We start from the raw sequence: 13,533 nt of genomic DNA, 5'->3' as shown, positions 1-13,533 counted from the left end.
GTAGGCCCGGGGGGGCCTCACGCCGGGACCCCACTGAGTCCATGGTGCCCATGGGCAGACGGAGGTGCTGGACGAGGACCGGCGGTCGGTGAGCGCTGTGGACTACTACTTCATCCAGGAGGACGGGAGCCGCTTCAAGGTGGGTCCCCGGGGGGGCCGGGCGGGGCGCAGGGTCCCACGAGGGGACCCGCCGCCGTCACCCGTCTGCTCTCTCCTAGGTGGCCCTGCCCTACAAGCCATACTTCTACATCGCCACCCAGAAGGTGAGGAGGGGACCCTGAGAGGGCTGGGGTCCCCAGGGGAGGGGACAGCAGGTCCCTGGGGAGCTTGAGACCTCCTGGGCATCCTGCTTTGGGACAGTCTTCTCCCGAGGGACAGAGCCGCGCTGCTCAGCCCCAGGGTCTCTCGGCAGGGCTGCGAGCGAGAAGTGTCCTCCTTCCTCTCCAAGAAGTTCCAAGGGAAGATTGCGAAGCTGGAAACTGTCCCTAAAGAAGACTTGGATCTGGTCTGTATTCCTCGGCCCTCTGTGCTCTTGAGTAGCGGGGTTTTTTTTGGACCTTGCAGAGCTCTAGTGAAGTAGGAAGGGACTGAGTAGTGAGGGGAAACAGCGCGCTTGACTTCATTCTCCTAGTGCTGCTTGTGGTGCCTATCAGAAACGGGTTAGTTATGGCTAATTGCTTATCGGTAGTAATTACATTCCTCTCCTTGAGCACATCAGCTGTTTCACAGCGTGTTCAAGATGTTTAATTGCAGGAATTAAAGAGTGATTGGAGGAGCAGAGGGTACTGTGGGAGGGGGATGCTGCTCGTGCTTGGCCTGCTCTTCCTCCTCTTCCCCGGGTGAATCCCACTCATGGTCCTGCCTGCACGGGCAGCAGGGCTGGCTGGGCCCTTGCTGTGCAGCTCTTGCGCTCTTCCCTGACGTGCCCACCAGAGTCTCTTCTCGGTGCTTGACTCTCCCACCCATCGGCACCTCTTTTTTGGCCAGTTCTTCCACCTGTATCAGTCTAGTCTGCCTTCCCCACCCTGTCTTATGGTGGCCATCCCTCAGTACTCATCCCCCCTGAGCTGGCGTTGTCTTGCTGCTTTGCAGCCAAACCACTTGGTGGGCCTGAAGAGGAACTACATCAAGCTGTTATTCAACACAGTGGATGACTTGGTGAAGGTGCGGAAGGAGATCTCTCCTGCCGTGAGGAAAAACAGAGAGCGAGACCAGGCGAACGATGTCTACACGGCCATGCTGTCGAGGTGGGAGCTCTCCTTAGGGTGGCCAGTCGGCCCCTCGTGTTAATAATTAGTCTTTCTTGATTATTTCTTAGCTGTCCTCAGAGAGATGTTGTCCTGCCTGGGGTCTGACCCCAGCTGTGCCTCTCTGCCACCCATATCCGAGGTGGTTCTTCCAGCTCAGTGCTGTGCATCAGGAGGCCCCAGAGCCTCTGGGACGTGATGTGCTGTGGTGGTACCTCTGCCTGCCAGTCAAATACATTCCCTGTCCCCTGAGAAAGGATGCTGAGAGGCACTGGGCAACCTTACTTCTAGCTAAAGGGGAAAAAAACTCAACAAACATTTTCTACCGCAATAAAAAGGCAGGCGCTTGTTTACAAGATTGGAAACACAGTTGCAGACAGAAAAAAAATAAGAAACTTTGTTTTTAAAGTCAACCAGAATATACACATGAAAAATTTGCCCCTCTTTGGTTTCCTGGCCCTGAAGTCTGATTTTAGTTGAAACTTGAGGAAGAAGAATCGAGATGAGCGCTCCCTGCTCACCTGGAAGGCGTACCGTCCCTGTTCAAAGTGCTTCCCAGGTTGCCTCGTTATGCTTAGACTCGTTGCCGTACTTCTAAGTCCAATGCCATAAAGAACCGTTCATTATATAGGCACGTGTGGGTTTTGTCTGCCTGTACCTCTGAGCGGACACAGCTCACAAACGTGAGAAAAGGTGAATTTAGACGGGAGCGACGGGACCGCGCGTGCTGTCCGTCCCAGGGACACCTCTGCAAGCAGAGGGTGGTTGCGTGGCGGGGAAGCGTTTCCCGTTCTCTCCTCTCCTGTCACTGACTCCTGCTGCCGGGTGCCACCGGTGCCGCGTGGCTGTCCCTCGCAGCCGAGCCTGCGGAGATGTGCACTCAGGTAAGGCGGCTGCTTTGCCCTGCTCCTTGCAGCGCTCTGAGCGGAGGCAGCCTGAGCACGGATGAGGAAGGGGCCTCCAGAAAGGTTGCCAACCAGATGGACAACATTGTGGATATGCGGGAGTACGATGTACCCTACCACGTTCGCCTCTCCATTGACCTGAAGATCCACGTGGTGAGTAAGGAATAGGGAAGCTGGAAGAGCTTCGCTTTCCTGCTGCTGAAGTGCCGGCAGGGCGGAAACATTTTGTCTCCAGGACCTTTGCAAAGGTGTCAGTGACGATGAGTTCATGTGTAAAGCTTAGTCACATACTGCTGGGCCTTCTCCTTAGTTAATGACACGCAGAAAAGTTAAACGTTTGATGCACAGCCACAGTTTGAGCCTTTCTTCTGGGCTGCATTTAATTCGCGCAGCTCTGTCCCCAGCAGCCGAACAGAAGTGATGCAAGGAGCTGGCCCCGCAGTAAGGCACTGCCCGCCCTCCTCTCTCGACAGGCTCACTGGTACAACGTGCGATACCGGGGCAGCACCTACCCCCCCGAAATCACCCGCCGAGACGACCTCATGGAGCGGCCGGTGAGCGTTGGTTGGGCAGGCGTCGGTCTGTCCAGGTGCACAGCTGGTGTGTCCACCCCAAGGAGCTGGTTTCTGATGCGCTGCCGGTGTCACACCGTGGTGTGCAGGGGGAAAGCTTTGTTTCTGGGCTTGGGTAGTGATTTTTGGGTTGATAAAGCAGTAAAATGATTACTGGGGAGGGTCTGGTTCGCTTGCTGGGCTAGCACTGGGCTTAATGGGAATCACTCTTTAACTTCAAGTCAGCTTTAGAATATTTGCTAATGGATTTGGTCCTGCTCAGGATCCTGTCGTTCTCGCCTTTGACATTGAAACTACCAAACTCCCTTTGAAATTTCCCGATGCGGAGACAGACCAGATCATGATGATCTCCTACATGATTGATGGGCAGGTAAGGGACAGCAGAGTGGTTTCCTCCATGCTCCAGCAGTGAAGCCGGGGAGCAGGCCTGCGTTTCACCTCCAACCCAGCTCGCTCCAGGCTTGCCTTGCTGCTGGCTGCTTGGTATGTGGCTGTGGAAATGCAATTAAAGTCTGAATGATGCATAAGTTATTTAGTTTCGTGGTACTCAGGTTGTTGGTGCTCCTCTGAGGGAGCAGTAGTAACCTGGAGAGCACAGGGACAACTCTGCTGTCCCATGTTGTCTCCCTGTGGCCTCCTCAGCCGATGGCCGGCAATGGTTCAGCAGATGACTCCCAAACAGTTGTTCCCCCTTGGCAGAAGCTCTGGCTTTCAAGAGGAAAATGTCCCATCGTTTGGACAGCATTTTCAGGTTGTCTGCAAGCCAAGTCCTCCTAACTGCCTCCTTGTCACCTCCCTAGGGCTACCTGATCACAAACAGGGAGATCGTCTCTGAGGATATTGAAGACTTTGAGTTTACTCCCAAGCCGGAGTATGAGGGTCCATTTTGTGTCTTTAATGAACCAGATGAAGTAAGTCAGTTCTGCCCAGCAGACTTTTTACCTGCCTGGGGCTCTTGTTGGCCAAAGAGAGCTAATCGCTTGGTAGGCTGCCTCGCTGGGGAACGTGATGGGTCTGGCAGGGCTGGTCATGCTTTCATTTCTTGGTAATAAGGGTAAGAGAGATCAGGTTGGGGCTAGGTGGGGAGAAGAGGGGAAGGGTGGAGTAAACTGTATGGTATCCACCACCTCTCTGTGGAGGAGATGAAGTTACTTTACATATGTATCTTTTCTACTCTTCTGTTTCATCCTAGGCTCATTTAATCCAGAGGTGGTTTGAACATGTCCAGGAGACCAAACCCACTATCATTGTCACGTACAATGGAGACTTCTTTGACTGGTAAGATCAGGAGTGAAAACTAAGCTGGCAAGGTGTAACCTGAGCTGTGGGGCAGGGCCAGGTACCAGCCTCGACGTCCTTCCATAGCTCAGACAGCGGTGATTGATCGTGCGTGATCCATGCCGACTGTCTGGCCAGTCTGAGCGCCTCACCAAATCCTGTGGTCGTTGGCTTGGAAGTATGAGCTTCTGTAGAGTCCCATCCGCTTGGCTGAGCTGCTTTAAACCCTTGTCAATGTGGCAGTGTTGGTGTATGGGTGAGCCCAGTCGTGGGAGAGCAGGGAGAGGGGCAAAAGACACCTGGAGGATATCGGGGAGAGGGGCGCAGGCAAGCCTTTGGGAAGCAAGGAGAGAGGGACCTTGTGCCTCCACCTCCTGGTGCAGGATGTAAGCAAGCAGCTTTGCCTCTTGGGTCATGCTGCAATTCTGTCCTGCAGGAAGGACAGATAGGTCATGCTGCAATTCTGTCCTGCAGGAAGTTTTCCCCGTGGCCAGATATCACACACAAATCTCAAGAAAAATTCTTTAGGTAGTTTGTAACAAAGCAGTTGTGAAACCATTGTTGGAGAGGAAGGGAAATGGCTGTTCTGTTCCTTCTCTTCACGTTGCCTCTTTCCCCAGGCCCTTCGTGGAAGCAAGAGCAGCAGCTCATGGAATTAATATGTATCAGGAAATTGGGTTTCAGAAGGACAGCCAGGGAGAGTACAAAGCATCCCAGTGCATCCACATGGACTGTCTAAGGTACCAAATGCTGCCCCTCTACCACATAACTGTGTCTTTATCTCTTCAATTTATATAAAATACCTACAGTTGTATTTGAAAACTGTCCTCCTTCTGACTGTTGCAAGCTTTCATGTGTTGCACCTCCCTAGGCTGGCGTGATAGTCCATTTCTTTGACTGTGCTGCTGCATACCGCAGAAGCTGCCAAGCCTTCCCTGTGAAGGGCTATCAGGGCTGTCTCTCCCCCTGCAGCCTGCTGGTCATTGTCCTTGGGTGTTTGAGGTCTGATCTGGGGGAGCGGAGAAAGGGTGTGATAAGATCAGGCCATTGGAGTGGGGAAGGGACCATGTCCTAGCCCAACAGCCTCCTGGCACAGCCAGAAGAGGAAAGGACACATTGTGCATGCATGGGAGAGAGGGAGAAGTTGGGGTTTTTATGTGGGTTTCCTCCATTGGAGCAGTATCTGGACTTTGGAGAGTGGCTGGCTGTCCTTGCAGTCCTGGTGGTGTCTCCTCCAGTGGTTAAAAGTTTATCTTAAAGACACTGAGGGAGTTGGAAGGTGGTAATTCTGAGCAGTGGTGATGGTATGGATAGTGGGGTGAGGGAGTTGGAAGGTGGTAATTCTGAGCGGTGGTAATTTGTCCTGGTTGGGATTTAAGTGCATTGGTAGAGATGCAGGGTATCTAAAGCTGGGCAGCCTCTTACACCACTGCGCTTGGATGCTCGGCTCTTGGCTGTCCTTGGTGAGAGGTCCCCTTTGCAATCGAGGTCCCGTTTGCAAGCCTGAGCCCCCTTTTGAAGGGCAGGGCTGGTTTCTCTGCACAAACTGGCATTTTCATGATTCTGTCCAGGTGGGTGAAGAGAGACAGTTACCTCCCAGTGGGAAGTCACAACCTGAAAGCAGCAGCTAAAGCAAAACTGGGTTACGATCCAGTGGAGCTGGACCCTGAAGAGATGTGCCGGATGGCTACAGAGGAGCCTCAGGTATTCCCTCCCTGTGCTGTATCTCCTCTGAGCAATTGGAAAACAAACCTAGAGCAGCTGCAATATGATTGAATTGTTACAAATGGTTTTGCTTAATGCAGTGGGTTTTGAGAAATTAACTCAATCTGTCTCCCCAGATTGCCGATGCCTTAGAAGCACTTTGAGCTTGCAGGGAGAAGGAACAGGATTTCTTTGAGGTGGTTCTAGCACTGGCATTGCACTGTGTATTTTCCATATTTACCGACATGAATGCGAGGTGGCAGGCACCACCTAGATCAGAAACACCACGAAGAGGGTGGTGGAGGGACAAGAAATAGCCTTAGTGCTCCAGGTGTCGCGGGCAGGGGATTTCTGCTGAAGCCCTGGAGCAGCCTCCCGATTCCCAAACGGGGCGGCATCTGTGCCATGAGCTCATCCTCCCCACTTCTTCTCATTCAAAGCTGACATATTGCTGTGTAATTAGAGCTAGAGCAGGATGTCCTCGGAAGCGAACAGACTATTCTTTACAACCTAGGATATGGAGAAATACACCTTTCCCTTCTTCCTGCTGATACGAGCGTGTCCAGCAGGAAGCAATGAAAGATTATTGTCATTGAGCGGCTTTATCACACGTGGTTGGGATTAATCTGCCTCTCACCCTTCCCCGACAGACCCTGGCCACCTATTCAGTGTCCGACGCAGTTGCTACCTATTACATGTATATGAAGTACGTGCATCCTTTCATTTTCGCCTTGTGCACCATCATTCCCATGGAGCCTGATGAGGTGGGTGCACTCCTGAAATGATGATTTCTTTGCTAGGCGATGAGCCACATCTCCCACGCTGCAGAGACGCTCTGGCCATGGACCTGATTCCCACTGCCCGGGCACTTTCCCATCCATGTCAGGGAGGGAGGGAGGGTGGATTTGGAGGCTACTCCTTTCTCTCCACAGCCCTGGGGTGTTTTGAGACAGGTGCCTAAGAACAAGAGACCTGAGGGTTGGCAGTACAGGGCTGGAGCAAGAAAGAATGGCTGATGCTCCATGCTCAGCCAAGGTTACTTGCAGCCGTGGTCAAGCAAAGCTGGATCTCCTGACGGCTGTTGTCAGCTGTAGGGAGGATGGTTAGGAAGCTCTGTGCTAAGCATGTAAGAAATGTCCCTCTGTCTCCACCTGGTTTAGCTTACAAAGGCGCTTGACAGTGGAGTAGTGTCAGGAGATGATGGCAGCAGAGGTCTGGAGGTCTTTGCACTGTCCATAGCCTGCTCTCCTCCCAGCCAACACGAAGGAGTCGGTGCTGGTTTCTCACTTGCTCCCATCATCCTTGCCGTGGGCTGCAGCACCGCCTGCTGCGTGGTCGCACGTGTGTCACCAGATGAAGCCGTGTGGCTCACTGATGTGGCTGTAAGGCCAGTCTGGTCCCACCAGCACTGGTACAGCACTTCTTGCAGAATCACAGGATGGTTTGGGTTGGAAGGGACCTTCAAAGATCATCTAGTCCAACCCTCCCTGCTGTGGGCAAGGACATCTTTCACTAGATCGGGTTGCTCAAAGCTGCATCCAACCTGACCATGAACACTTCCAAGGATGGGGCATCCACAGCTTCTCTGGGCAACCTGTTCCAGTGTCTCACCACCCTCATAGTAAAGAATTTCTTCCTTATATCTAATCTCTAAACTCTTTTTGAGTTTAAAATCAGCTTTGATGTCTCTCCTGCAGGTGTTAAGAAAAGGATCTGGGACACTGTGCGAGGCGCTGCTGATGGTTCAGGCCTATCACGCCAACATCATCTTCCCCAACAAGCAGGAGCAGGAATTCAACAAACTTACGGAAGATGGCCATGTGCTGGACTCAGAGACGTATGTGGGAGGCCACGTGGAAGCGCTGGAATCTGGGGTCTTCCGCAGTGACATTCCCTGCCGCTTCAAAATGGTAAGGGGCCATGCAGCCAACCCCTGTCCTCGCGGAGCATGGTGGTGAGGAATAACCCTCTGCTGGTGTTAACATCTCCTGTCTGTCCCTGGTGGGCTTGGGCAGTACCTGTCATACTTCAGGAGACCTTGAGCACCTGGAGCTGCATGGAGCTGGGCTGGGAAGGGATGGGAGGAGACCTTCAAGTGGCCGTCTGTGCTTCACTGGGAGAACAAGTGTCATATGTATCACATACTGGAAGCAAGCCGGACCTTGTTGACAGCAAGGGAGGGTGGTGAAGTGGGGTTTTGGGGTCGGTTTTGAGCCAGTGGTTCTTGAAAGATATGCCTCTGTCCCCTTGGGGTCCTGTCCTCCCTCTGTCCTTCTCCCACCCAGACTAAGCTTCTTCTGAACCCTTCCTGGGCGTCTTTCACCTGTTTCTGGTTCACGCTGCTATCTCCATCACCTCCCCCTTGCCCTGCTTCACACCTGCATTGTGCTCATGGACTCTTAAGTTTTCAGAGGCGGCTTCACTCTGCCATGTGATGCATCGCACTTAGTGCGGGACATTTTGGTGGATATCATCTAGTGAATGATCATGGGGGAGCACGCACTGGGTGTATAAAAGGATCTGGACTAAGTCTGAATCTTTGGACCCTTGCACCAGCCAGCATGCGACCATGAAAGGTGCTGCGCTACCAAACACAAATGCAACCGGCTGCTCGTTGGCTACCCTTGTCTCTCCCCTTTGTTGCTTTTTTTTTTTTTTTTGGCCTGGTGTCAGTGGTCTAGACCCTGCCCATGCCTCAATATGCTGCCCTACGCTGCAGGGCCGTGCTTGGAGCTCCCCAAGTCCGGCAGGGACACGGGCAGCAGGGCAGGAGCTGCCAGCCTGCAGCTGGGGACAGCTGCCCGCGGTCTCAGTGCTGTCCCCACGCCCCTGCAGAATCCTGCTGCCTTTGACTTCCTGGTGCAGCACGTGGAGAAGACGCTGCGGCACGCCATCGAGGAGGAGGAGGGTTTGCCATTGGATCAAGTCACCAACTTCCAGGAGGTACGTCGCTCGCGGCACGGCTGGGCTTGGCAGGGAGGGCTGAGCTGCCAGGCTGGGGCTGCAGCTTTAAAGTGCCTGTTTAGGTTCATTTTATGCTCTATGGAGAAAGACCAAGAAGCCCATCTATGGGCACCTGCAGAGTAGACAGTGTTGAGGGACGTTATAAGCAGCCGCTGCCTCCAGCAGCCCCAGCCAGGACCCCCCTGCTTAGCCGCTGGAGCCCAGCCTGGGGATCTGGGGTCCCTGCCCCAGTGAGGGTTTTTAAAACCAGCCGCTGCCTCCAGCAGCCCCAGCCAGGACCCCCCTGCTTAGCCGCTGGAGCCCAGCCTGGGGATCTGGGGTCCCTGCCCCAGCTGAGGGACGCGGTTCCTGCTTTCCCCTTTGCAGGTTCAACCAGGAGCAAAGCTCTGAGAGAGCTGGGGAGGGATTTAGTGAGAAGACAGACCCCTCAGATATCCCAAATACTCATGTTCCTCTTGTTCCCTGCTTCTTATCGGCTACAAAGTGCAGGTCGCCCCTCTCCAAAGCCGAGTCTGGAGTTTCTTGGAGAGCATCATCAGTTAGTGACTGGGGACTTCTGGTCTTTGCTGTTGTCTCCATTAACCCATTTGCACTGAAAAGGTCCTTGATTGAGTAACCTTTAGGAAGTAGCTGCTCTCACCTTCCACGTACCCCTAAAGATAAAGCCTACCTTGGAGGTCCAAAACAACCTAAAGTACCAGTGGTCGAGGAGTCCCTGATGCTGCTCCTTTGGTCCTTTAAATCCTTCCCCAGAGTCAGTGGCAGATGTCCCTGTGCAGGAGTAAAGGACCAAATTCAACAAGTATTTGACTCATTAACTCCTTCCTGGCTGAGTTTCGCTTCTTTTTGTCTTGCCACAGGTTTGTGATGAAATCAAGGTCAAACTGAATTCCCTGAAGGATGTTCCAAACAGAATTGAGTGTCCCCTTATCTACCATCTAGACGTGGGGGCCATGTACCCCAACATCATTCTGACCAACAGGTTGCAGGTGGGTAACATCAACCTTGTCTCTCCTAATTTGTCTTTCAGATGACCTTGGTGGTCCCTCTGGTTGGATCCCTTTAACAGCAAGGGCTGAACTTTCTGCTCAGGGCACGGGGATCAGATAAGGCTGGGTGTGAAATTCAGTCAAGCTGCCATGGATGCCAGGTCTGCAGAGGTTGAGCTACAACTTTAGCTAGGACTCTTCCCCAAAAAACAGCTATTGTTTTTGCGGGTTTTGTGTTCCCGAAAGGCTCTGGCAAGGAGAACTCACTGAGTACCGTCTCTGATGTTCACACCTATGCTCTTCTGCCACCCAGCACCTGTTCTGGCATGAGTCGTCGTTTGGAGAGCTGTCCCCTCTAACACCTGTGTGTCTCTTACTTGCGTCCAGCCCTCAGCCATGGTGGATGAGGCCACGTGTGCTGCCTGTGACTTCAACAAGCCGGGTGCCAACTGTCAGCGCCGGATGACTTGGCAGTGGAGAGGGGAGTTCAGTAAGTACAGTAAGGACCGTGCAGTCCAACCCACAGAGGTGGAGACGAATTCCTGCTTCTCCCCTGGGAAACTGACAGCTGCCCTCCTCCGCAGTGCCTGCCAGCCGCAGCGAGTACCACCGCATCCAGCAGCAGCTGGAGTCGGAGAAGTTCCCTCCCCTGTCCCCCGAGGGAGCACCCCGTGCCTTCCACGAGCTCTCCCGGGAAGAACAGGCCAAGTACGAGAAAAAGCGGCTGGCAGGTAAAAAGAAAATAAAAATCAACATCACGATCTGGAGCGGTGTTTTGCAACCTAGACTGTGAGCGGTGCTCACCATTAATTACCTCTTTTACGGCTGTGGGGTTAGTTCAGACTGGGTCTGGTCTCAGACCGTGCTTTGGCAGACCTTCTCCAGGATCCCAGCAGGCTCCTGTGTGCTTCCCAAAGAGGGGCCAGGCATCGGTGCCTGTGTCAGTGTTTCTCCTTGTGTCTGTTGAGAGCCATGGATTTGAGCTGAAACATGAATGGCTCCATTTTTTGGAAGGCTGCTAATTAAAGCCTGTCAATGAAAGGGAAACATAATGTTATCCCATCACCTGGAGTGATGCTGTTCAGTCCAGCTGGCTGGGGGCAGAGCCTGGGTTTGTGGATGGGCCATACGTGCATCACGATGAGTTTATTTCCCCCACCTGTCCCTGCATCTCCATAACGAGGTGTTGCTTCTCTCCGTGCTGGTATCTTCCTTCCCCTCCCTTTGCAGCAGGACTGTCTCCCCGCTCACCCGTGCCTGATGCTTAGATGTCTCCCTGTCCATACCGTGCCCATCCCTCTGTCCGTAGTGGGGCACCCATCCCTGAGAAGCTCCCTCTGCTTGTTCCCTTGACTAGATTACTGCCGCAAGGCGTACAAGAAGATCCACGTCACCAAGGTGGAGGAACGAGTCACCACCATCTGCCAGCGAGAGAACTCTTTCTATGTGGACACGGTGCGAGCTTTCAGGGACCGCCGCTACGAGTTCAAGGGGCTGCACAAGGTACCGAGCTCAGCTTCTGGTTTAACTTGTCTTGCCAAGGCTGGGGACCTCTCGTCTCTCACTGAAAATCCGAGCCCTAAAGGATTGCTCTATTCAGCCTTTGTATTCGAGAAGGACGTGGTGGAGCTCCTGACAGCTGTGGCTTCTCGCTGCCAAACCTTCAACGGCTGCTGCCACGGCATTTACTACCTCTGTGGTGCTGTTGGAAACAAAGCTGCGTCTCCAGTTTTCACTGGGTTTAGCAAATCCTCAGCTAGTCTCTGCTCTGATATATCTGATCTGGCCGGGTTCAGTCTGGGGCATTCTTCCTACATGGAGAAAAGAGACAAGCTGAGAAGCAAGGTCTAGACCTCGGGTTAAGGAACGGTTGATTCCAGGAGGACACTCTAGTTCTCTGCTGGTTGAGGTTCGTGCTAGAGGAGACCAGGGCATGTTATTCTTGGAGTGTGTTGAAGGCAATGATGAGGCCCTGGGACCCTACCTCTGGTGGAGTTAATTAATGAGCCGTTTGCTTTGCGGTTACTCCCAGCTGCCTCTGCTGCCATGAATCACAGAGCTGGCCAAGAGGCTTTTTCTACACAGGCGGTTCTGCTGTTTAGCCAGACATCATCAATTGCTGCAGGCAGTGTATTTGGTTCTGGCCTGTGCACATGTGGTGCAGCACAGCTGATGCAGGTGGGCAGCGCTGCCAGCGCTGGTTGAATTCTGATCGTCAGCATCAGTTATGGTTGGTGCTGCAGGTCCCTCCTACCATGTGGCCAAGTGCCTCTGGCCAACTCCTCCTCTGCTGCAAAAGAAAAAGGAATGTGTAGCTCATGCTACTGATCTTTGGCAAAGATACTGTTCTAGAGTTGTAATGCTATACTGGGACTGAGGAGGAACCAGTTGGATACCACCAGTAGTGATGTGTGGGATCGTCCTGACTCTGCCTGTGGCTTGCAGGTGTGGAAGAAGAAGCTATCAGCAGCAGTGGAGACAGGAGACGCCTCTGAAGTGAAGCGCTGCAAGAACATGGAAATCCTGTATGACTCCCTGCAGCTGGCCCACAAGTGCATCCTCAACTCTTTCTACGGCTACGTCATGCGGAAAGGGTGAGTCTCCCCACTGGGTGATGCTGGGGTCCTCCAGAGAGGACCCTTGGAAACCAGGATTGTCCTAGGGAGGCTGTCACTTGCTTCACCTGCTTCTGAAGCACCAGGATGAAGGTGGGTGCTTCCTGTAACACTCTCCTCTTACTTCTACCAATGACTTCTCATCCTGGAGACTCCTGCCAGACATTAAGTGTTGGGCATAAGTGATGGGAATCTTGTCTGTTTGTGGGTTTCCAGCTTTTCTGAAGCATCATAACTAGGGCAAGGAGAACAATCTACCGAGGGCCAGTGTTGATGTGTTTCTTGCCCTTTCCATAGCTGGGTTTGGGAGGGAGCACTTCATGCTCTTCACTTTGACTCCCCACTCACAGAGCTCGCTGGTACTCCATGGAAATGGCTGGTATCGTCTGCTTCACGGGAGCGAATATCATCACCCAGGCCAGAGAACTGATCGAGCAGATTGGGTGAGTATGTGCTGAGCTGGGGAAGAAAGGTCCGTCTGCATCTGGGACAGATGTGGGAGTACATTAAACACCTGAGCTTTCAGCAGTTCATGTTGAAGATTCAGATTTCTGACACTGCTCTGGTTATTCTGTTGTATTACGAGGGTTTGCTTTGCAGAAGGGACCAGAGAGTGGATGCAACAGGCTGCCTCTGCCTATATGGGGGACATAAAGCTGATCATCACCTATCATCCACTCTCCTCCTGACAGCGACCTTCCTTCCTTACTTACTTCCTTAGGAGACCTCTGGAACTGGATACCGATGGGATTTGGTGTGTCCTCCCCAACAGCTTCCCGGAGAACTTTGTCATCAAGTCAACCAATGCCAAGAAGCCGAAGGTGACAATCTCCTACCCAGGTGCTATGCTGAACATCCTGGTGAAGGTGAGTCTTGCACCCATCCAGGCCAGCTCTGCAGTCTGGGAAAAAGGAGGTGGAGGACTGACAAGGGAGGAGGCCCTCTTTTCCATCTCTGCTCCCCATGTAGCGCGCGGGATGTTGGGGCCGATATGTGCTTGCTGCACAGCTGCTCTCTGCCCTGGAGAGCATCTGAGTGGAGGGAGAGGCTCCGATATCCCTGCAGCGGAGAGGGTGGTGTGTAAGAGGCCAGGGTTGGTGCGTGCTCACCTGTGCAGGCTGGGAGTCCAGACTAGAGCAAGGTCCAAACCCATCCCCTGCTTGCTCCAGCTTCTGTAAGACAAAAGAATATAATTTTAGGGTCCAAAGCATTTTTCTTCTCAACAGGCAAGTCAGATGTTTTGATGTTTGAGCCCTGAA

General features: G+C 53.1%; 1 protein-coding gene across 1 annotated transcript in view; it reads left to right on the top strand.

Moving 5' to 3' along the window:
• Window positions 1-13,533, top strand: part of POLE (DNA polymerase epsilon, catalytic subunit) — a 30,975-nt gene that overhangs the window by 1,254 nt on the left and 16,188 nt on the right. The window contains 21 exon segments of the mRNA XM_009282102.1: window positions 59-139; window positions 219-263; window positions 413-505; window positions 1,093-1,247; window positions 2,164-2,305; window positions 2,626-2,706; window positions 2,987-3,094; window positions 3,525-3,635; window positions 3,917-4,002; window positions 4,623-4,742; window positions 5,574-5,706; window positions 6,357-6,470; window positions 7,404-7,616; window positions 8,542-8,649; window positions 9,531-9,659; window positions 10,047-10,149; window positions 10,244-10,390; window positions 11,017-11,162; window positions 12,105-12,253; window positions 12,625-12,717; window positions 12,996-13,140. Of these exon segments, the coding sequence (XP_009280377.1) occupies window positions 59-139; window positions 219-263; window positions 413-505; window positions 1,093-1,247; window positions 2,164-2,305; window positions 2,626-2,706; window positions 2,987-3,094; window positions 3,525-3,635; window positions 3,917-4,002; window positions 4,623-4,742; window positions 5,574-5,706; window positions 6,357-6,470; window positions 7,404-7,616; window positions 8,542-8,649; window positions 9,531-9,659; window positions 10,047-10,149; window positions 10,244-10,390; window positions 11,017-11,162; window positions 12,105-12,253; window positions 12,625-12,717; window positions 12,996-13,140 (2,502 nt within the window).

The sequence above is a fragment of the Aptenodytes forsteri genome, unplaced genomic scaffold, assembly GCF_000699145.1.
Source record: "Aptenodytes forsteri isolate BGI_AS27 unplaced genomic scaffold, ASM69914v1 Scaffold85, whole genome shotgun sequence".
In the NCBI taxonomy this organism is placed as follows: domain Eukaryota; kingdom Metazoa; phylum Chordata; class Aves; order Sphenisciformes; family Spheniscidae; genus Aptenodytes; species Aptenodytes forsteri.
Note: the sequence above shows the minus strand (reverse complement) of the source record. Positions and strands in the feature narration are given on the sequence as shown.